The sequence below is a fragment of the Sceloporus occidentalis genome, unplaced genomic scaffold, assembly GCF_023333645.1.
Source record: "Sceloporus occidentalis isolate IW3139 unplaced genomic scaffold, rSceOcc1.0.p SCAF_9, whole genome shotgun sequence".
Lineage (NCBI taxonomy): Eukaryota > Metazoa > Chordata > Lepidosauria > Squamata > Phrynosomatidae > Sceloporus > Sceloporus occidentalis.
In genome coordinates, this window is record NW_028316989.1 from 47,106,154 (window position 1) to 47,130,578 (window position 24,425).

At 43.8% G+C, this 24,425-nt stretch overlaps 1 protein-coding gene across 1 annotated transcript in view; it reads right to left on the reverse strand.

Annotated features, from left to right (window-relative positions):
• Window positions 1–1,021: 1,021 nt before the first annotated feature.
• LOC149307458 (solute carrier organic anion transporter family member 3A1-like) overlaps window positions 1,022–24,425 on the reverse strand; it is a 55,505-nt gene continuing 32,101 nt past the window's right edge. Inside the window, exons 3-10 of the mRNA XM_089538317.1 lie at window positions 16,028–16,126; window positions 14,205–14,474; window positions 12,089–12,253; window positions 11,576–11,774; window positions 11,135–11,264; window positions 6,942–7,117; window positions 5,333–5,397; window positions 1,022–4,321 (exon numbers count right to left, since the gene is read on the reverse strand). Coding sequence (XP_089394443.1) covers window positions 3,942–4,321; window positions 5,333–5,397; window positions 6,942–7,117; window positions 11,135–11,264; window positions 11,576–11,774; window positions 12,089–12,253; window positions 14,205–14,474; window positions 16,028–16,126 — 1,484 coding nt within the window. The 3' untranslated portion in view covers window positions 1,022–3,941. The remainder of the gene's footprint in view (window positions 4,322–5,332; window positions 5,398–6,941; window positions 7,118–11,134; window positions 11,265–11,575; window positions 11,775–12,088; window positions 12,254–14,204; window positions 14,475–16,027; window positions 16,127–24,425) is intronic.

The window sequence follows — 24,425 nt, forward strand, 5'->3', positions numbered from 1 at the left end:
AGAAGGAGTGGTTGCATGCCACCCCTTCAGGGCTGTATATACAGCCTCTTGTTAAACCAATAATTCTATGAGTTTCATTGATTCAGTGGGTTTACCCTCCTTGGGACTGAGCATTGTATTCAGGCCAGATTGAAAGTAAGAGAAAAAGAAAAGGACTTTTAAACATGTAAGCATTGGGTTCTTTTTCAAAATGAGGGGGAAATGTACAGGGAAATTTCAAAGGCTCATAAGCATCAATCAGTGATGCAAACTCATGCTTTCACTTAATTAATTGGCTTAGAGAGGCAAGTACAGCTATTACCATCTGCAATATACTATGTGGATGGTAATTTCAGCATAAAAAATACAGTCCATGGCCAGAAAGAGGAGAAAGAAGATATGTATGATATACATATGTATATCATATGTATATATGTATATGTATGATGTCCCTCAATCCCTGGTCCCCAGCCCCTCAAGAGCACCACTCCAAGCCAAGACTTGCCTATTAAATGTAACAAACCCAGAGGCAGAGAGGTACTCCATCTCCTCCAAGCAAACCAAGGGGACATCATTTGCTGAAGCATCCCCACTTCAAGTCCCAAGTCAAATCATGTTTGATGCAAACCTTGGGATATTTTCCTCTGTATGGAAAATGATAGCCCTCCCACTGCTTGGGGTAGAAAGAATACCCACCAGCTTCTTTATCCTCAATGAGAAAAGATTTCTGAGGACATTGAGACACCCCATTAAACTAGCATTTTGGGGTTTACCCCTTTGTTGTTGTTGTTGTTGTTGACCAAAGGTCTTCAGACCTGCCATTTGGAGGACCTTTCAAAACCAGGTCCTGATAGGACATGAAGAGGAATTGCCATTGAAGAAAAACATATATGGAACCCGGAATGCACAGCAACATGAACAGGATTGGATCTATAGCCTGAAACCCATATACATACAACTCCCAGCCACCCTACTAGACCAAGGCATAGTATGCCAGGCAAGTGTACAAAACCACTGTGTAAAATATGACACAATCCGTTCATTCTTTTAACTCAACCTGTTTTCTTTACGCAGCCTCGTTGCATAGGTCACAACCTTTGCGATGCCTTTTTAAAATATCACATTTAATTCATTTAGTTTCCAAGCACTTGAGAAGAGAATAATAATAATAAGCATCAAGAGAAATAAAAACAAAATAACCTGCCCAGGACCAATCCACTCCTTTCAGTTTTATATCTCTATACCAATATTTGGCTTATAGCAAATATATATCTATCTATATACTTGTGTGTGTCCCATTAATTCTCCTCCATGAGACTTTGCAAATGTAATGCCTTGCAGATATCTCTGACTACAGCACAGAATAATCCCAGTTTTCCTCGATCTTGCATGCTCTGCTTTTGAGAAACGAATGGAGGTGTACTGTTGTCCGGCAATAGGTACATGGGTATTTTGCAGCGGCCAACATTTGGCTTTTACTTTCCCAAATATCCTTATATATCAGGGGTGGGCAACTGTGGAAGGCTAAGAAATAGACCTGCCCCCCCTGCCCCCACCTCTGCCCACAAAAAGGGGGGAATGTCCCCCAAACATCTTTTAGGGAGCATAGGGGGCATTTTCATCATCTTTTTTGGACTTTTATGGTCCAATTTAGGACCCAGAAAGTCCTTTTTTAAAACAATAGGATGTGAACATAAATCACTTATGAATAAAAAGGCTTCTCCGGGGTCTAAACTGGTCCAGCTCCCCTGAAAACCTGGTGGAAATCCACGCTCTAGGGATCATTTTGAGACATTTTGGTGCAATTCCTTCTGCACTTTTTTGCATTTTTTCCAGAAATATTCAAGAGAAATAGGGTCCTAAGGACCACAAAAAAGGCCCCCGGGGCACACGTGGCCATATTATATATATTATATATTTTACATTATATTACATTTTTCATCTATATCTTTTTTTAAAAAAATGCTCAGTTTGCAATCTACTTTCATGTCCTGCTTTTAGTCCCAACTCCAGCAAACCCCTTGAATCAATGGGATTCACCTTCATGTTCATTCTCCATTCAGCCATTGATTCTATGTATTCTCTAGTTGGGACTAACCAAGAGCACCAAGATCTATGCTTTTGCACCACACATGGATTCTAAGATCATAGATCTATTTTGCCCTACAACTGTAGTCAAATACACCTTTGCACAAATCAAACCACTCTCATATGACCTTTCCCTTCTCCAGCACTTTGACTACAATACCTCCCATAAACCCAGATGTTCCTCTATTGCGGATAAAGTGGAAGAAGCATCTACCTTTGAGGAAACAGTAACTGTATTGGAAAGGAATAGCATGTGGGAGTAAAACTGCTTATAGTACCCCATCAATGAATTAATGGTTAACCGATGGTTAAATGTAAATGTGTGTGTTGTGCATCTCACTCTGTGTCAATGCAAGAAAGACTGCAAGGTATAAAACCAGATGTCTTCCATTATCCCATCACGGCTAGTCAGAATTCTTCCCTGGAATTCCTCCCTATGGAAAGCATTCTGCTTTTATGTTGGGGGACAGCTTTTGCAAAGTCTTAAAAGGAGAAAGCCAGCATACATTTTAGTAAAGGCAAGCCCCACCACCCTCCAAAAAAATAGTTTGGATGTCACTGCCCACCCCAAAATGGCTCCCTTTTTGGCCGCCCATGAAGAGGGCAATGAAATGGTGTTGGGCATTTTGTCTCTGCCGTGCCAAATGTCACCATAATCTGGAATGTTGGATCAATGAGATGCTTCCCATGCCAAAGTGATATGCTGCTCTTACCCCCCTTCAGGAGTATTAAAGAAAAGAGAGTGGCACATATATCCATTCATCACTGTATGGCCTCACCCAAGCAATTTTTAAAAAGCCATCAATATGTAATAAAAGGTTGAATGTTTGCTTTAGGTGATAGGTGCCCCTTCGCACACACCTGCCCGACCTTTTCATGGTCCAAACAAACTGCGCTGAAAACCTATGCTTTCTTCCCAAAGCAAACCCCAGTCTAGAAAAATGTACATTGGTTAGGAAGTCTTATGGTTCAACCACACCTGTAATGCTACGTCTCTCTTCATCCTTAGACTAGCTTCATCCCTACAGAATTTCAAAAGGTTAGAGATTGGTCAATGTAAGCGTCATCCAATGCCCCCCTCCCCATTTCCTGGCACAGCCAGGGAAACCCCACTCCCAAATTCCCATACCAAAATGGGATTGATAACATGTTAATTCAATGATGCTGGTGTTGTAAGAGCGGTGGCGTGATGCGATGGTGCATCTTCTGGCATTGGAGCTGGTGATGATGAGGTTGAATTGGCTGAGGAGTTCCAACATGGTTACCCCTTTGATATGATGGAGAGGACAGAGGGAGGAAAAAGAGATACTGAAGAAACCTTGGGACTGAGTAGCACCCATATTTATATCCTTTTAGCTCGTATTGCAAAGGTCACCCCCAATGGTTTGAAAGGGCACTTGTTTCAGAAACCACTTTGTGGCTTCCTTCTGCTCCTTCTCTCTGCATTTAGGTTTCCTTGTTGGTTTGTTTTACCTTTATATTCAAGGAGAGACAGCTGCTCCATTCTCTAATTCCAGGCTGGATCTCAAGCTGCTGGCACATTGGTGTCACCGGCCAACACATCCGGCACACTGATGTACGACTCTGGATCTCTATTTCTCATGCCAGGTTGTTTTTTTTTTTAATGATCTAGTTCTTCCCAATCTTGCTAGATCTGCTCTTGACCAAAGGACAAAGGTTTCCCCTTCATCTCTAACAATGCAGAGAAATATTCTGGAACATTATGGTCGTTTCAGAGAAGCAGCAGCAGCATCCACCATTTTGCTTTGCACTTTCCCAAATGTCCATGTATATTATATATTACATTTTTTTTTCATATACTCTTTTAGCTTTTAAAAAGAACCTTTGGGTTAGCGATCCACCCTCGGCCGTCCCTACAAAACAGACTCCATGTTTTCGCACCATTCGTGGTCTTCCAGGTTGTAGATAAATTTTGTCCTATGAGAAGGATTGGAGCCAATGGGGTCCCGTCCCAAGTTGTCCAGGGTCAGCGTGGAGGCAAAGAACTCGCTGGTGCTGAGACCACCTTCGTGATTCTTGATATATTTCTTATAGTTCTTCCTTAAGCACTGCCAGGTGGTGGTGTACAAGATGAAGGCAAGTGATTTCAAGGTGATAGCAATGCTCACATACAAGTACCTGTAGACTACGTTGTCGTACAATGCACATGCTCCTTGCTCTCCACAGAATGTGCTCCAGAACAGGCAGGTAGAGTCAATCCCTGCTCCAAAGATGAGAGGAGGTGGGATAAAACCTATGAAGGAGAAAATAGAGATACAGTGAGCCCTTATGTTGCACAAGGGATCCGTTCCAGACCTCCCTGTGTAAGGCAAAAAGTGTGCATTCTTGAGCCCCATTAAATATAATGGGGCTTGTGCTCATGGCACGGCAGGGCGCGCATGCCATTCATTTATTTGCTGCATGACTTCAGCGTAAGCTAAAAGCTGCATATAGTGCGCCCGCATATATTTTAACCAGCTTGGGGAGAGGGGATTTCTGCTTGGGTTTGTATGAACTTAAAAAGAGCTGTGATTGATTAAACCAAAGGCTAGATAAACTCAAAGGTTTCTTGTGGGATTTTCAGGCTATGTAGCCCTGTTCTAGAAGAGTTTATTCCTGACGTTTCGCCAGCATCTGTGGCTGGCATCTTCTGGAAACCACTCTGGCTGGCAATTTCTGGACATCTGCTGGAAGATGCCAGCCACAGATGCTGGCAAAATGTCAGGAATGAATTCTTCTAGAACATGGCCACATAGCCCGAATAACCCACAAAAATCTATGGATGCTTCAACTTCACAAATTCAAAGGTGTTTCCACACTACACAGGGATAGCACTGATAGCTCCTTAAATACCTTGGTTCCATGCTGTGGAATCCAGGGATTTGTAATTTTTTGAGTAACAGCATTCTCTGCTTGGGAACACTAATGGAAATATGAAAAATATTCAGCCACTGAAAATCAGTGTGTTTCATGAGTGACAGGAAATCCCAGTGAGGAGAATGCTGGACTAATGGGATCTCTGACATGTGGGATTTTGCACAAAATTTGCATAGAAAACAACATTTTCTGCAAAGGAGCCCCTTCTTTGTACCTTATCAGTAATATGTGAGCAATATGTGCATTCAACCTCACTCAGCCATCAGCTCAAGACCTGCCTTGGGCCTGAGTCCTGATAACCAGGAGAATGGATTCTGCCATCCCAATGGATTCATGTTTAATGTGCAGACGCTAGCAGAGAGACACAGAGGTCTTTGGATTCACTTACCTAGCAATCGGAGGAGGAGGAAGAGCACTCCCAACGCATAAGACTTTAGCTCTGGGCTCACTGTTCTGTACAGGAGAGACATTCAAGCATGGGGAAAAAATTATATCTTGTCTCCCGGCTGCTTTAACAGCCCACTTCCCCACTATGCCTCGCTGTCAACAGGGATGACATGCTTCTCTCACCAGAGAATAAGATCTTGAACAGGCTTCCTTCCTTCCCACTCCACTTCCAACTGCCTTTGGGTCTGAGACAGTGCTACAGCTGCAGCGGCCTGATAGCTGCTACTGACTAATCTTGCAAAAGGAACATCCCCATCACTCATTGGTAAATCGTGACCCTTGGAAACCATCACTTAAGCTTCATGTTTGGCTGGAGAGTGTTAAATGTTCTAGTCCATGCTGGCCAGTGAATTCTGGACATTGCATTCCAAAATGGCTACTTTGCTAAACTCTGATATATACCAGAAAGAACAGCAGCCCTTTGAGATCAATCTCTCACTGGCTAATGGTGCAGTCCCACCAGGTCTCCACTGCTACAAGTCCTCTGCTCTCATCAAAATCCCAATGGTTTTGAAGGAGAACATGGCATTTGTAGACAGTCCATCCTATTTTGGGGTTCCCAGAAAAAATGCACGTGGTCCTCCGTGCACCACATTGGGAAGTACAACTTGTGCGACACCCCCCACCACCACCACCATGCACCATGTTGTCCCAGACAACAAACCCCAAGGCAGGATCTTGGTCACTGTTTTCTGTCCAAAAAAATTTGGGTCTTTTTGCAAAACAATATATGAAAGTTTAAGGCACAAACAAGCCCCACTATGTGAAAAATCTTATGGTAGTTGCGCATCATCTTAATGAGGTGTCAAGACACCTTTCTGTTTAAGGACAAATATATATATATGCAAGTATTCCTTACATTTCAGCTCTGAAGAGAGAAGACAGTTTGGGCTGATGGTGTTTTTATGGGGAAAACAGGCTTGAAAACTCACAAGGAAGACAGGCTGGCATAGAGAGATGATAGAAACCAGTCTTCTGGTTTCGGGTCAACAGTGTGCTATAGCACTACTCCAGCCTGGAGCTTTTGGTACTCAGGTGCCTTGCACATGAAAGAGGACTTTGCTTTTGAACCAAATTCACATTGGGAAGATAAGAGACAGTTATAATGACAGCACTCTGCTCTGAAGTTGGGCTCATAGCACTTTCAGATCAGGCCCTAATTAACTTCTCGTGGGCACCTTTCATGCCATGGCAAGGCAGGCACTTGGGAGCACAGGCAGGAAGACTGTCACACCTTATGTCCATCATTAAATATTAAGAAGAACTAAAATAATAATAATAATAATAATAATAATAATAATAATAATACCCAGTTGGGGAAATTAGAATTAAATCCAGCAGCCTGTCCAGAAAAGGACCAACAAAAATGATCAAAGGGTGTATCTTCCTTAAGAGGAAAAACTTGAGTACACTTGGCAGAGGGGCAGTTGTCTATTTTGCATTGGGACAGTAGTGTGCAGCTCTCCCAAGATCTCCAATGGGGCTGATGCAGTTTTCTAGCCCCCCCCCCCGCCCCCCACATTTGCCCTACTATGTTAGACAAGCCTCACCTGATGAGAATGATGACGGAGGGCGTCTGAGCCATGGCTCCGATCATGCTGCAGACACACATCACGCAAAGGAATGTCAGGAAGGCTTCTTGGCATCCGGGGCTGGGGCACTTCCCGGGGACGACGGTGGCATTCTCAGCAGGGACTAAACTCAGGCATACGCAGCCAGTGAGATTCTGGAAGAGAAGGCGGACGATCCTCACACTCCAAAATTCAGGAAAACAAGTTATGCTGCAGAACTTAAGCCTGTTTTGTAGTCATAGTGATGAGCAAGACACTAAGGCACTGAAGCTACACCTTTGGCTTCTGCAAACTGTAATGTGGGACTTGAGACCAGTTCTGAGACAACCCTAAAGCCCCTAGTCCAGCAGTTTCCAACCTTTGGACCTCCATTTGTTTTGGATATCAGCTCCCGGAGGTCCCAGCCAACTTTGCCAATGGTCAGCAATGATGGGAGCTGAAGTTCAAATCATCTGGAGGACTAAAGGTTGGGAAGCACTGCCCTAGACCAATTTCCGAAACATTTTTCAACCCCATCATGACTCAAAAAACCCCATAAAAATGGTACATTCACCCCTGTATAACACCAACTGCTCCAAATGGATTGCGTGGTCACAGTTGCTTTAGGGCTGGAGTGAACTTCAGGAAGAATATCATTATGTTTGAAATATAGCTGCAAAGATCTTGAAGGAAAAACTGTGAAGGCTAGAAACAAGTTTGTTTAAGGAAAAATAAATTCAGATCATGTTCTGTGTTTCTGCAGAAAAATGGTTCTGCTCCCCATGCTGGCACACTTCAACTCCATTACCAAAATGCTGGACTTTTACAGCTGAAACAAGCAAGCAAGCAAGCAAAGAGGCACAAAAGGCAGGAAAATGTTCCTCTTCCAATTCTCCCCTTCTTGTGGTGCATGGATGAGCAGAAGCATGGGAGCAAGGGGCCACTTTTTCTCCCCAGACCCACAGCAAACCCAAAACAACTCTATTTCCTCTGCAGTCCCTCTCAAAATGGTGGCAAAAGTCATATTGTATCACTTCCTGCCACCATTTTGAGAGGAACTGCAGAGGAAAATTGAAGTATTTGGGCATAGTGTACAGTTCTAGGATGATTTTAGGGGCTAGGATGTGATTAATTTTTGCAAGTTTTCACATTGATGAAGTTAAAAGTGCCTGGAAATTTGCACTTTAAAAAAATGCAGGGATTGGGAGGTTTAGGGAAACAGGCCTTAGGGTCATAAATCCGAATCCAGGAGCCACATGTGGCTAGCAAGCTGCCATTTGGCCACCCTTGCAGTACCATTTGGTCCCCAAAGCAAATGAAGCAATGAAGATATGGCTGGTCCTGTGTCACTGGGATGCCTTTCCCTTCCCTTTCTGTTTTTCCCCTTGGCTCTTGCAAGCCTTTCCAATCAGAGCTTGCTGCCTGAAAGGCAATTGCCCTTAGTTTAGGCCCCTTGTGAATCCAGGGATAAAAGAGTGAGACGCTGTCCGTGCGTTAGGCTAAAACGTTTTCAAATTAAACATTTTAATTATTTTCTGATTGAATCGTTCCCTCCTTTTCCCACCCTTCTTTCCTCATTATGCCAGAGCTCATTAACAAGGAGATCTGCATGGCCTTCTGCAGCCTTGTTACGGAGCCTCAGAACAGCAAAGAGAGACAAAGGGGATTGCCATGTGAAATTCAATCTTCTTCATGCAAAAGTCAAGAATCACAGAGGCAAGATCTCCCAGCCAGAAGACTTTCATTCAAAGAATGATGGATCAGCCATTGTACTTCAAGGGGACTTGCACCACGAAGGACTGTGGCAGTATAGAGTGAGATATATATTCCCTTTCCCATCCTCTCCATTCCTTCCCACATGGAAAAAGGCTTGCAAACTGATAAAGTTTGGAGTAAAAATACAGGTGGGAGTTGCAGAAATGCAATGGCATTGTGTTTTCTATATCCCTAATCACTGCCTAAGAAATGCAAAGAAGACACAAAAGCAGAAAAGACTTCCTATGACTAGATGAACAGACACACGTATTTTAAAAGAGACAAGTGTTGCTCTCTCCCATGACTTGGAAAATGCAGATCTTTCGCTGCATTGTGGACAACACAGAGTAAAATAATAGCAAAGACAAGGCTCTATTGAATGTCACATGCAACCTCCCATTTCAATTCTGCTCCCAGCTGAGAATAGAAGCGAAACTTTTCAGCAGCATTAAAAAAGACCCTGGTATGGAATTACATGCACATCCTTCAGCGACCAGCTCTGCCTCATCTCCACAAATTAGCTGTCTTTCTATCCAAATATCAGGATTTGGAGAACAAAGAGAAATTATTCTCTTTGTCAAGTTGGAGATACTCGCTGAACGGCGTGGATTGTCATTGTCTCCCTCCAGAGAGACGTGTGGAAAGAAGATGAAAGGGGTATGAAAGGGGAAAGGAAAGCAAGGATGAAAGAGATGTAGCTGGGGAAGGTGTTATATCTGAGGGAAATTAACCTCCGGAAGAAGAGCTAAGAAGAGATTGCAAGGGCATCTGCTCTCTCTCTTGCCTCCCTCCCACACCTTGCTCAGTGCTGTTTGCAAAGGAGAGCTATTCTGCTGTCTGTAATGCCCCTCTTTGCTCTCACGTTGTGCCAGCTAAATTCCCTTTCTGCCCCCTGTAGAGTTTGCCATTACAAGAAGAAATCAGCCACCGCCACAACTGGGGAGCAACCAAAGGTGGAGCATGGAGCTGCAGTTCACTGTAATCCTGCAGGAACAAAATGTGCTAGCTATAGGGACGCTCAAAACATAGAAAGTATGGAGTACAAGGTAACATGGGCCTGATTCCCACTACCTTTTAAACCAGAATGCAAATAGGTTTGAATGGGTTCAAATGACCCTGGTTCTCACTTGAAAATCGATTTGCTGAAGCAATTTGGAGAGAGGGGCAATGGGCTAGATCCATTTAACCCGCGTCTTTTTGACACTGATGTTTTCCGTGTCTTTTTGGATAAATCGATTCTGCGCAAGTGTGAACCAGATGCGGATTGGAATCTATTGAAATTAGCCCTTTGGCCAGCTGGAATGGGTCCATTTTGAACCGATTCATTCGTGAATGTGAACCACAAGTGGGTTATTTTACAACTGAGATCCTATGTCTACGTTTATGTTGAGGAGATGGGGTGCAACTTTCCACTTATAGAATTATCAGGCAGTTGCGGAAGCCACCTTTTAGTGCATTGTGACACTGCACAACTCACGCCACAACTCATGCCTATGTGTATCTATGGCCCCATACAGACAGGGCAAAATAAAGCTGCTTCGGGTCACTTTGGAAGTATGCTGTTTAAATGATGCATGCGTACTAAGAGTTCAAAAACTGTGACAAAGCTGCGCTCTAGTCCTTAGGACTGGACCATGGCTTTGGCATGGTTTTTGGACTCGTAGTACGCATGCATAATTTAAACAACATACCTCCAAAGTGACCCAAAGCAGCTTTATTTTGCCCTGTCTGTCTGGGGCCTATGTGTGCTATGCATCTGCATACATAACTGAGCCTCTGAAAGCTTGAACTGAACATCAGACAAAAATGTCCAAGTGCTTCCATGGAGGATTTTAAGCATGCCTAATTAATCATCAGGATCCTGACAAATATGTGTTTTCTGTGTTTCAGCTAATCAATTCTCTTTTCTCCTTAATTACATCTCACACAGACTTGCCCCTGCTCTCTTTTATTTTTCTCCTGATGCTATTCTTTCATCAGTCCTAAGTTTTCTCAGCGCAGCTGCAAGGAATGAACACAGCAGCCGGCAAGACAATGAGTTACTCTGCAACACTGTAATGAACATTCTCAAACACTGTAATACGTGTTGTATCATCAGATATTAATATAAAAGATGTAAGATGCCAATATTATTAATATGAAAGAACAGACAAGATAGGAGAGGCAGCAGCTGTTTGCTTTTGTCAGAGCCTACTGAGAAGAGCAAGGTTTTGCCCCTTCTCCTCCTCTCAGCCTTGTTGAGTTAACTGAATACAAACTACTTTTGTACTTTGAATCCAGTTTACGCCAAGAAAGCTGATGATGAAGGAGGAGAGTGGGAGGAGGAGGAGGAGAAATTATGTAGTTTTAAAAGCATCTTAAAAAGTGGGATGATGGAGGATTAATCGGCACTGTCCCTGGAAAGTTGGGGCCGTTGGAGGGCACAGCATATGCGTTACCGTGCTTGTGCATCCAGCAAAGCAGGCCGATAAATATGTGATCCCATCTGCCCCACAGACTGGAGTGAAGGAATCCGTTTGGCATTTACAGTTGTTATTGCAGGCAGAATATGGGGCCAGGCTGGATGATCTGAAAGAGAGAAAGAGGAAAGGAAGAGAATTAGCCCTTAGTAGCAATAACAACGGCAATCGCATTTACACTTCTATACTGCTTCATAGTGAACTCAGCACTGTCTAAGACAATTGTCCGCAACAAGTTGGATTTATGTCCTCTATGTGTGTGTGCATGCATGCGTGTGTATCTTCTAAAGCTAATCACATATGCTAAACCAGGTCCCAACTATCTCAGGCCACAGGGCTTTTTCTGGAAAAAATCCAGAAAAGTATCAGCATCTTTCAGAAAACCTCACCTGAGCTGGAAAGACCTTTGGTTGTACTCACTTGTTTCCATAGGGAACAGTAACTCCAGCCACAGGGCCTGTGTCACAGCCCAGGAAGAGGAAAGAGACGTAGCAAGCTGTGGACACCAGGTTGACCAGCATGGCCATCCGAATGGCCCCGAGAGCAGACAGGCTCAGCTTCTTCACTAAGAGGCCACCCAGGAAAATGCCCAAACAGGCACAGGGAATAGCTGTCATGCCTACAAGAAAGAGGGAGGAAACAGAATAGAACATTGCAAGCAGGAACATCCATGTTTAGATTTCTATTTGGCATGGATGTGGTTGTGTCAAGGATTCTCTTTTAGGAAGAGAACTCTGCATACCACTTTGTCCTCTGACGACAAAGTTGCCCGTCCTGATTTAGGTGTTTAGATGGCAACCTAGATGCTGTCGGCTTCACTTCTGGTGACCCTGCCCTCCATCCCACTAGTCCCAGCAGGCATCTGCTGCTATCTCTAGTAAGACACAAGTCCCCCATCCCTCTTTGGATGGGTGCTCAGTTCAAGTTACTTACCCAACAACTGGTTGGCTGACGACGTTGTGAGATTGAACTGTTGTTCCAGGTATTTCCCAAGGAAGGCCGCAAAGCCGGCAACCACAGCTATCTCCATGCAAGCGGCAAGGACGATGCAGGTGAACACCGGATTGGAGAGCAGGTGCTTGGTGACTTTAGGGATCACTGGAAGGTGGAAACGAGAAGAAAAGGGAAATTCACAAAAGTCTCCACTGCAGGCTCTGAGGAGACATTCTCCAAACTAGGAGAGCCAGCTCTCTGCAGTGAGTTACAGATGTAACTCACTACAATGTATTCATGTGCTGATTCTGGAATAGTAACTTTTGGTACTGTTGTTTTTGTTGTTGTGTGCCATCAAGTCATTTCAAACTTATGGTAACCCTAAAGTTAACCTATCATAAGGTTTTCTTGGCACAATTTGTTCAGATGAGGTTTACCGCTGCTGTTCCCTGAGGCTGAGAAAGTGTGACTTGCCCAAGATCACCCAGTGGGTTTCATGGCTGAGCTGAGAATCGAACCCTGGTCTCCAGAGTCACAATCCAACATTCAAACCACGACACCATGCTGGTTCTCAACACATTCTCCAAATCCACCAGTAGGCAGGGGGGTTTGTGAGCCAAAGTCCAAAAAGTAACTTTTCGAAGCTTTGATTGAGCATAATGAATGGATAGAAAAGATATAAATGTAATAAGTACATATATTGCCTCTAGGGGAAAAAATTGCACAGCCTCACTTGCCCTATCTGCATGGTTATAAGGTACATAAGACCATCTAGTGGATATAAGAAGCCATTACAAGTCCACTTTCCAGCAGTAGGTTAGTAGCACAAAACACATTGGTGCTTTTCACAGATCTTCTAAATGATGTGCAGGGATAGCAACTGCCTTCCTTTTAAAAAGAGCTGCAGATGGCTCCCCAATGGTGAACCAATGGACGCCTCTTCTGTGCATGGCTTGGGGAGAAGAAAACTTTTTAGGACTATAGCTTCCAAACTCTAGCAACAAATATGGCCACTAGTCATTCAATCTGGTGGAAATTAGGAGTTGCCCTCCACAGAAGTAACTTTTCCAACCTCTTCTTTGGCATATAACTGCCAGGAAGTTTGACCAAAAAGCAAAAACTTTGTGTGAGGTGGACACTCTTAATGTTGATGTGCCATTTCTTTAGATGGATGAAATCTCCTTCTAGGCCAGAAACTTGTTGGTGGCTTATGCTGCTATAATTACTCCAATTGCAAGTAATTTGGGGAGGTATTGTGCAAGGAGGCATCCAGTAACTCAATTTGAGGATTTGTAGTTTGGTGAGGCACCAGAGATCTCTGACCCAATGAGGATGAATGCCTCACCAAACTACAACTTCCAGGATTCGGCACGATAAAATCACGGCAGTTAAAGTGGGGTCAAACTGCCTTAATTCTGCAGCGTGGCTAAACCCCAAGCGTCCATACAATCAGGGAGAAAAACTGAGAAATTGCCTTACAAAGTGACTGTTAAGGTAATGAATCAGGGAGAGCATTTTCTACTTCAGTAAACATTTTAATTATTCCGGAGATGACGCGGCTTGAGTGAAATGGGATATTAATACACGCAAACTTCGCCTCGCCTCGCCTTAATACCTGGTGACTAACTCCTCTGCGAATTAAACATGAAATTCGCAGCATTTAAAAAATCATCTCTCCGAAATGCTGCTAAAGCCACCGCACAGCGGGCCTTGGCTCCATCTCATTTTGCAGATTCCATCCCTCCTCCCTTCCTTGCCTGATTTGCATTGTTCAGGGCCTGAAAAATCAGCCTTTTTCTCTCTGTGACAGAGACAATCCTTTCCTTTGGATGCTCAAATATTTTAACTCACTGGCTGCCACAGGTGCACATGGGAAGGCAGAAGCCAAGCAGGGAAACAGGCCCCCTTGTACCAAAGATTTCAACTTTGCTTTTCCTCTGACATGCTGGCACAAAATATATATAAGAATCCCCCAAGCTAAATATCCTCAGATCTTTAAGCTACTCTGGAAAGTAAGGTATCAAGGCAGCCTGTGGGTCACGGGAGGAATCTAACCAGTCATTAACCTGTCGGCTTCCACGGAAGTCGCATGTGGGCTATGAGGGAAGTGTGTCACCTCTCAGCTGCTGGAGGCAGGAGGAACCCTCTCCTCCTTCCATGGCGTGCCGAGGGAGGACCCCGTTGCTGGGCTTGGGCAGCCTCTCATAATCCCGGTTGGGCAGCATGGCTTGCTCAGCCTCGGCCATCAGCTCCGGCCGGCGGGTCAGGGACTGTGGGAATCCAAACATCGGGAGAGACGAAAAGAAAAGTAAGGCACCACAGAGCAAGAAGCCTGCCCACCATGCGCCAATCCACCTTGGGTCATCAGGGGTGATGTCCAGCTTACCTGCAAAGGGACACAAGACAGGTTGTGTAGTAACAATCTGGGGAGAACAAGCAAGTACCCTGTTTCCCCAAAATTAAGACATACCCATAAAATAAGCTGTAGCAGGATTTCTAAGCATTCGTGCCATTTAAGCCATACCCCGAAAATAAGACATAGTGATAGGCCTGCAGAATGGAAGCAGAAAGACTAGGGCCAACCTGGTTCCCCTACACTTATTGGGGTTGGGTTAGTTTGGTTTTGGTGGTTTAGTCCCTCTTGGTCCTTGGATTAAGATGAATAAACCCTAGCTGAGTAGCACCCTGCTATCCCTCTGGAGTTAGGAGAAACCTTTGATCCAAGTGGGGATGCCTTCAAATTATGCCTCCAAATTCTCCAAAATGTCTCAGTGTCTTTTAATGGGAAGATTCTGGCATAACCAAGATGGCACCTGCTTGCCAATTCCTGCATCTCCTGAAGGGATCATTTTTTTTTTCTTTCCATCCCAAATGGAGACTTCTGGGATGTCATTACATACAAAGAGTCTATATTAGATCCACATTTCGCACTGCAGGGCCTGAGCTGCAATGAGAAAAGCAATGGAAATGAAATGGTTGCTTGATAGCTACCCCTGCTGGCCAAAGGAATTGGTTATGATGCACCAAAGGAATCCACAGCTCCACTGGTTGCTCCAGGATATGAAGTTAATCCAATATATTTTGCTGCACAGACCCAATTTAAAGTAATGAAAACGAACTTTCAAGTCTCGCCAGTTAATGTCAGACAGTGGGTACTAACTACTCAACTTTGCAGGCTACACAGAGGATGGAGCAGTTTGTGCAATGAAACAATGGTTTGAACTCAAATTGGGGCTTCATTCATGGAGGGCATACTGTCATCAGCTACTGCCAGCACAGTCTGGCTCCTATTGACCTTTCTTTTAAAATCTAATATACTGTTGAAAATTAAATAGCATTAAAACAACTGCAGTCTGCAGAGGTATAACTACAAGGGCAGGGTGAAACAAGAGCTTTGACACCTCCCAAATGAATTTTTCCTTCGCTCCTCAAAGTCCCAGCATTGCAGAGACTGAGACACTGAAAAGATATCATGTCTGGAACTCTTCTATTTGCCATGATCACATTCTTTTGGTCCATTGCCCTGTCTCACTTATTTGGATGCCTAAACTGTATTTCTAAATACTCAGCTGAAGTTTTAAGTTAACGCAGCTTAAGTTATCTTCTTCAAAGATAAAGACCCTCCTTCCCATTGGAAATTGTTCAGTATTATTGACTGGAGCTCACTCATGTTTCAGGTATGCATCTTTCTCAGCCCTGCCAGGAATTGAACCTGGGACTTTCTCCCATGGAGACACAGCCTTTGTCCAGCAGGATCCAGAAACCTGCAAATGCTTTTGACCCTTATCTTGCCTATCAAAACCAAAAAGTGGCCGCATCCTCCTATTCACTTTCAAAGCGCATTAGTTTCCCTCCTTCAAAGTGACACTGGATATCAAGCAGAGCTAAGATACATAACTTCTTGTTCAACTACAGGAAGGGAGGGAAAAGTGTCCTTACTTGTGTCAATGAAGACAGCATCCACATAGATTTTGGTACAGAAAGAGCCCAAGATAAACCCACAGGCCGGTCCAAATACCAGCATTGTAAACAGTATCCCTGCAAGAAACAAAAACATAGCAGAGGTTAAGTGAGAGGCATATCTTGAGACTGGGAAGGCAGATCACGTCTGAATGGTGCCACTTTGCTTGGCAAAATTGGGACTGACATGGTGAAATGTTTCTCCAGACACAGATCTAGCGCATCAGAGTGAAGGGTGCAAGGCATTTACCTTTTTCTACCCACCAGATGTGAGGTTCTGCCTAAATCTCTGCTGCCACCATATATGAAGACTTCCACAAATCCCATTACTACTACTAAAATTGAGGGTTTCCCCCCTTATCCCCACCATTGTTCCCAATGCAAGGATCTCCTCCTGTCTCACTACTGCAACCACCAAATATGGAGATCATCTAGATTATATGGCTTCAAGGTTCTTGTGTTGAGATACTGAGAAACATCTAACCCAGTGGACATCAGCCCTCTTTATTCACTGCTACCACCATATATTTCTGAACCTAATTTTCATCTATATAGAGTTCCTGGAGATCAAAAGCATATACTACACAGACATTGAATGAAACGAAACAAATTAATAATTTAATACATTTAAAGCAAATATTTCATAATGATGTTCTTCTCTTAATGAACTCAGGCTGCTGCCACAGTGCAGAACCAATGCAGTTTGACACTGCTTTAAGTGCTGTGGCTCCATGCTATGGAATCCTGGGATTTGTGGTTTGTGTGCTCTGACAGAGAAGGCTAAATATCTCCCAACACTACAAATCCCAGAATTCCACAGCACGGAGCCATGGCATTTAAAGTGGTGTCAAACTGCATAAATCCTGCAGTGCAGATGCAGCCTCAGACTCTCAATCTGCCATTCATCAATTTCTAAACCTGAGTGACTGACTCCCTTACCCATAATCCACATACCAAACCAATTTCCTAAGCTCCCAGACCAACCATATTTTGGAAGATACAAATATTCCAACGTTGACGAGGGGAAAGTCCAACATCTGAAACACTTCTGGGTAAGGGATACTGAATCCATAGTATAATTATATTACAATTATACTGCATGGTGTGTACTTTTAGCAGTATCTGTTTTAACTTTTCTTAACCCAACTTGAGTCCCAGAACTGGGGGGAATGAGTATATAAAGTAAGGAAGACGAAGAAAGAAGTAGCAGCAGCTAAACATTTGAAAAAGTGGCTCTCATTTTGAATTGAGAACTTGTGCAGATTTTTCCAGTCTGAGATGTTGCCACAAGAGGATGCTATAGACCTTAGAATCAAAAGCACTGAGTAAAAGGGAAACATATCTAGTTTCTTAATATTTCCACACTCTGTAAAACAAAATGAGCAACAAAACAGCAAAGGTGAATCCCCTTTTATCTTTATCAACACCATCATTGTTGTAGTGTGTCTTCAAGTCATTTCCAACTTATGGCAACCCTATCATGGGGTTTTCTTAGCAAGATTTGTTCAGAGGAGGTTGGCCATTGCCTTCTCCCGAGGCTGAGAGAGTGTGACTTCTTGGGTTTAGAGGCCCTCCAAGTGCTACCATTTTCTGTAGAAATGCATATTTCTGCACAGAGTTATTTCAACACACACAAAGGATGTTCAAATACATGGGGGGAAAACTGCACAGAGTTTTTGTCACTTTCTTCTTCTTTCTGAACAGGCTTCCCAACTCTCTGACTTTCTTAACTAACTAACTAACTAACTAACTAACTAACTAGCCATCGGGAACTAACTTTCAGGAACAATTGTGAGCATCCCTTCCATCCCTCTCTATTCTGCAACTTTGGAAAAGATGCACAGACCTAGTAAACCCGTTCCCCAAAACCAAAACAGAGGGGATGCTACACTCAGGGGGTCCTTTTTTCCAACTGCCTTCCAAAACATCTTCATTTCAGCCTCTCACTCTGGCCAAAGAGAGGGAAAAGTGGCTCTCAGTTAATCTGCAGACTGGGCATGGCCCACATTTCCCGGCTGCCACAGAAGATGATAAAGGGGTGTGTTTTCTTTCCAGAGAGGGATTATGGGGTTATATTTAATCCAGACATGGCACATGCCTTTTGTGAAACAAGGGCCTTAGAAGAGGAGCTGACAAGGATCCAAAGGAAACAGAGAACAGGCATCTCTGATGGCAGCATGCTTTTGCCGGAAGACTGGAAGACCAAGCTGGGAAGGCCATTTCCCTGGCTCTGTGTTGCAGAAATTGCAACGGAGGCTTCACATTGCAGAGCCTCACCTCTCTTCCTCCATTCTAGGGGATACAGTTTGGGGGCAATTTAGCCAATTGAAGTGTTGCTATTGCCTTCTGTTCTCTAGTAGGCAATCTGGCATGTGTCCACATGCTTTCCTTCACCAGTAATAACTCCCATATGTTTGATTTTGAGCCAGTCCAAGGCATTGGCTTACACAATGTAAATTGCTTAGGGAGTGCTAGTTCACCAATAAGAGGTATAGAAATGTACTTGCTATTGCTATTTGCTGCCCGAGGCAAAGCAACAAGCTCCAGACACACCCTCCCAAAATGGTAGCTGGTGACTTTGAGATTGGGCGGTGGTTGTGAATCTGCTCCGGGGTGTAGTCTAAACTTTAAAGGGACCTATTTGGGAATCACGGTTCAGCAACTGGAAGAGCTCCTTTACACTAAGGAGCTCCTTCGGAGTTTGGTGCAAAACACACATAATCCAGTTTGAGACCGCTTTGTGCGGACACCATGCCCCCACTCCGCCTCCTCTGATGCCGATACAGCCCCTAAAACACATACAAATTTACACATACAAAAGTGACTCCTTCTGGCTTCCAGAAAACAAACCCCTTTCCATAATCTTCTATCCAAGCTTTAATTTTACTTTTTTAATTTCAATTAGAAACGCTGGAGATTGAACCAGAAACCTCCAACATACAAAGCATATAATTTACCACTGAGCTGCACCCTTTTCATCTGGCACCAGGCAGACTAATGCCTCCTTTTAAAAGGAGAGTAAAAAAGAAACCTCTGTAGTAATTATTGCCCCTAGTTAACCAGGAGTTAGTCACCTAATAATCCATGTCAAAGAAGTTTTAATTCTCTAATGTTAACTTTTAACTGCAGCACTAGCTAATTGGCCAGACATTAACAAGCTTACAATGTAGGCTCCTATGTCCGAAAGCTGGTTAATCCATTCTGGGTTCTAGTCCAGACTTTAGAAAAGGTATCCAAGGTGCCAAAATCAATCTCTGCAAATAGGGTCACCAACTTGGGTTACTCCTTTAAAGTTCAAAGTAAAAGCTGGGGAATGTTAGTTTTCTCCTGCGCTGGGGAGGAAACTGCCATAATTATCCATCCCTGAATACAAGGATGAATTACTAGTCAAGGATTTACATCCCTAACACACACATGCACACATACACACACTTGTTGCCTGGTCACCTGGAAACAGGGTTGGTACTCCAGGTAGCTATGCAATTGTCTCTTAGTAAGCCTGATTGAGATCTCTAATATGAAAAGTACACAGAAGCCTTGCTTATGAGCAAGCGAGTCCAAACTCCCATCTGCCACACAAATCTCACTTGCCAGGTGCAGTCCCAGCTCAATTATTTATGACTGTGCTGCTATAGAGATGACAAAAACATTGCTTGTTGGTGTGTGTATGTGTGTGTTTAAATAAAGCTTGCTCCTCCTTTCCTGAGTTTGCATCCCTCCTTCCCATTCCTATCCTTTGGCCATCAGACAGCACTTTTTTAGAACCTAAAAGTGAATCATCCCATTAACTAACCTCTCATTAACTAACAGCTGCAGGCACTTCTCACATCTGCTGGAGTTGTGTTCCCATTCCCTTTCCTTCTTGAGACTTGGGAAGGAGCCATCTCCATGATGATACCTCAAGTTTTTGTTTGGTTGCCTTTGCCTTTTATCTGCATTGCCCATGTTTTTTGAATTTCTGTTTTAAATGCAAACCTATCCACCCACAATAATGCTACAAGTTACAACAGGCCAGTTCATGAAGCTCATTTGTAATTAAAATTACAATTAATAAGAGATGGTTTTATCACAGTTGGCCTTCCACATTTGCGGCTTTGACTTTTGTGGATCTGATTATCTGCAGGTTTGATTCATATGTTCTCTCTAGGAATCTCTAGGTCCTCCAGCGCAACTCTGCTAGATGTTGGTCATAGAGTTGTGCTGGAGAAGCTAGATGTTCCTAGAGAAAACATTTCTCAAGGCATCTGTAGGTCATCCAGCATGAATCTGGCAGATGTTAGTGATGGAGTTGCATTGGAGGACCTAGAGATTCCTAGAGAGGTGTTCTTAGGTAAAAAGAATAGTGGTTAGTTTGTTTTTTATTTGTGGTTTTTCCACATTAACAGGGCTACTTCATCTCCAACCCCAGTGAATGTGGAGGGGCCACTGTATTTTGTTTGGCTCAAGACGAAATACAGGAACGATGGCTGGCCATCTGTCAATGGGGATGCTTTGATTGAGAGTTCCTGCATGGCAGGGGGTTGGACTGGATGGCCCTTGTGGTCTATTCCAACTCTTTGGTTCTATGATTCTATATGAACAGCCAGTGTGTGATGGTAGGGAAAGATCTGGAGATCTTTCACACTGTACACTTATAGCACTATGATGCCACTCTAAGTGCCAATCCTATGGAAGCCTGGTGTTTATACCAGGGACATCATCAGGCATTGTGAGGATATGGACCACACCAGGTAACACCTGGTTGGAAGGGGCACATGTTTTCCATGTCTGGCAGGTGGGTTTGCTGGCTAGAAAGAGAGTCTCCTTCATCTCCTTCATGACCAGAAGGTCTGGCAGGCCCAGTAACCCACTCCCAATAGAAGCTGTTGAAGAGAGATGGGGAGTGTTTAAAAATGATCCACACTAGGTATCAAAAGTACTAGGTATGCCACTGGTTCATACCTATGCACCCGTCCGCAAAATAAAGAAATGCATATAAATAAGAGAGGGAGGATTTGACCATCGTTGAGTAGCAACGCTTTGAAGCACGTTGGCAGCTTAAATATAGTGGCTGGTGTCCTCCAATTATCTTTTCTCTTAGCAAACTGCTGCAAAAAGTTTTTAGACAATTAAAAAAGCCAAAAGGGGAAGAGGGAAAAACGAGACAAGTAAATGGGCGGCGGAAAGATTTTAAGTGATTATTGTACCAGCAAATTATACATAAGCAGCATGCAATTTAACTTCCAGGGCCTTCTTTAGGGAGAATGCCATCCTGTTGTGGCGTCTTCATCCACCTCCTAATAAACTGATTACAGACTAACGCCCCAAAGCCCTGCTGTTCACCATTATCCATTATTTAGGTCTCTGAAAAGATGATAATTAACCCACAGGTCCTGAGATGTTCCATTGTCACACAGACAATGCACGGATGCACGGCGCAGGCAAAAGCACGTGTTGCTCGGTGCCTTCGCCTTAATTACTTGGGCAACGCGCCAAGGCCCCATTCTGGAGAGAGAGAAGAGGGGAAAAACACCCGCATCTTGAAGTGCTGCCTAGATCACAGACCCGGCTAATTTCTGGCTCGCTGGAACTGCAGCAAAAAGCAAGGCGAGAGGAGGAACCTCTGGTTGGAAAAGTTGTTTGAGACTGCCACTGAAAGGTATTTTGGACAATAATTCCCAGAATCCCCCAGAGGTATGGCCAGTGGCCAGGGTCAGGGCATGCAGACAGAAGTGAATGCTTGTTGAGTTTTGAAAACACAGCATCCAATGGTACAGAAATAATGGAGTTTGACAGTGCTTTAACTACCATGGCTCAGTGTTAGGGAATTCTGGGATTTGTAGTGTTGTAGTATCTTCCCCCCAGAGCACACAAACCATAAATCCCAGGATTCCATGGCATGGAGCCATGGCATGTACTCTCTCTCTCTCTCTGGCTTTGCTTCGCAAATGAAGATTCAGGCATGTAAAGCAGCATCAAACTGCATTGTTTCTGTAGTGCAGATTAGACCAAAGTTACAATCTGTTTGCACTAGAATGGGAGAAGGACCAGAGCAAGACAGTATTGTAGTAAGGATTAAATGCAACCATAAACTAGATCTGGCCTGCATGCTGGAGGTTCTTCTACTCAGCCCTAGAGAATCGGATAGTAAGAAGCAAACACACACCTGTCCTTGGGAAGAGTTTTGGTGATGGAGCATTGTTTGAAACGGAAAGTTACCAGCCCAAGGCAGGAATAAACAAAGCAATGCAGCTTATTCCAAAAAGGATAACCAGCCCTTGTGACAATTCTTTCTGAGTGACTCTACAAAACCTGGAAGCTGGCAACCTCTTTAATGACAGCAACCGATACTGGTGCAGGTGGTTCTTAATGCAACATCGAAAGGAACCACAGTTGACAATGTGATATTAATCGAATTAATTGAACAGTTTGGCATTGTTTCCACCAAGGTTTTAAGTGTGCCATGAGAACTGCATCACTCTGAGGCTAGCAAAGCTTTTCTGCTCAGTGTTGTAAAGTTACGGTCAGGAGAAAAAGATAGAGTGAGGCTGGAGGTTATCATATTGATACCACCTTGATTTTTAAAAAAACATACTCCAGATGTATAAGGGGCATTTTTAGGTCATGGGTGTCATTGCTTGGTGCCCAAACCTTCCCTGTTCCCTTGCAATCTGGGGAAGCCCTGCTTTTGCCAACAGTTTCCTCCTCGAGATGAGGCTTGAAAAGTTAAATTGTACTGTTCTTACTGTTTGATTAAAATATTTCTATCTTCCAATATACGTAGGATGGTGTTCAAGGAAATCCATTTGAACAGTTTGAACCCATGTAAAGAAGGAGGCAGTCAAAAATAATTTACAGTCTAAAAACACACTTGGAAAAGTAGAAGGCATTAGGAAAAGAGGAAGATCCTTTGGATGGATGGATGGATGGATGGATGGATGGATGGATGGACGGACAGACTCAACCAAGGAAGCCAGAGCCCTGAGTTTGCAGAACCAGAGCAGAGCGGTTGATGATAAGGTGACTTGGAAGCCTCTCATTCATGGGGACATTTTGGTCAGGGGAGTCTGGAGTTATCCTCCAAAAGATTGTTTTTCCAAGCTCTCCTTTCTACAAGGCAAAAGCCGTTCATCCAAATCTCCCGTTGGAAGCTCTATAAAAGGTAAATATGCCATTTTCACCCTTCAAGAAAGAAAGGGTACAAATGGGAAAGAAAAGGAGGACAACACACTGGTGAAGCCGACAAGTGTCTGAAGGACTTTTGCAAGCCCTTTGCTTCAGTGCAATCGCCCTTCCAGTTCTGCTCGCTTCTTTTGTGATGCTTAAATAGCACTTCATACAATCCGTTAAGTAACTTTGGGAGACCTTTGTGCAAATGCTTTAGCGGTTCCCCCCCCTCCCTCCAGAGGGAATAGGAAACGCATAGCCCTCCAGCATGACAGACAGAGCCACTCATCTCCATTCAAGAGCCTGTGGTGCTCTGGGATTAAACTGGGAAAGGGCCAATTAACGTAGGCCAACACTTTCATCAGTTTAAGATTACTGTAATCAAACAAAGAAACCTTCCACTGTCTCTTCCTCGCCATCCTTTCCCACACCTGACTGTAAACGTACATAAGAAATTCATGTCCCTATGTCGGTGCAGCATACAGGCAAAGAGAAGTAGCTAAGATGAAAGCAGACAGAGGTTCAAATCTCACCTCTGCCAGGTACAGGGCGCCCAGGTGGCGCAGTGGTTAAATGCCGGTCCTGCGGTCGCGATGTTGTAAATTCGATCCTGGAGGGTTCCAAGGTCCATTCAGCCTTCCATCCTTTTGCAGGTTGGTAAAATGAGTCCCCAGCTTGTTGGGGGCAATTGGTTTACAAATTGTAAACTGTTTAGGGAGTGCCAGTTCACTGAGAAGCAGTATGGAAATATACTTGTTATTGCTATTGCTACTTGTGGGCACGAATGTCCAAGAAAGGGAGCATTCTTCCCTCAATCCTAAACTCATAATGCTAAAGGGCTGTTGTTGTTTTGTTGTTGTTATTGTTGTTGTTGATTTGAGAAGGTATTGTGTTTTTGACATTCAACCACAGGGAATGAACACCAGTCCCCAGATCTGCAGCAGTTGCCAACCCCTCCTTTTCTGTTGTTATCTGCTCTCAAGTCAGCACCGACTTATGGCTATCCTCTACCTTTCCTAGCATTATTGTCTTTTCTAGTGATTCATGTCTTCTCATGATGTGGCCAAATATGACAGCCTCAATTTGATCATCTTGGCTTCCAGGGAGAGTTCAGGCCTGATCTATTCAAGGACTCATTTGTTTATCTTTTTGGCCATTCATGGTACAGTGCGCCCACGTCATACGCAGGTGCGCTATACGCGGCTTTGAGCATACACGTAAGCCGAGGGCA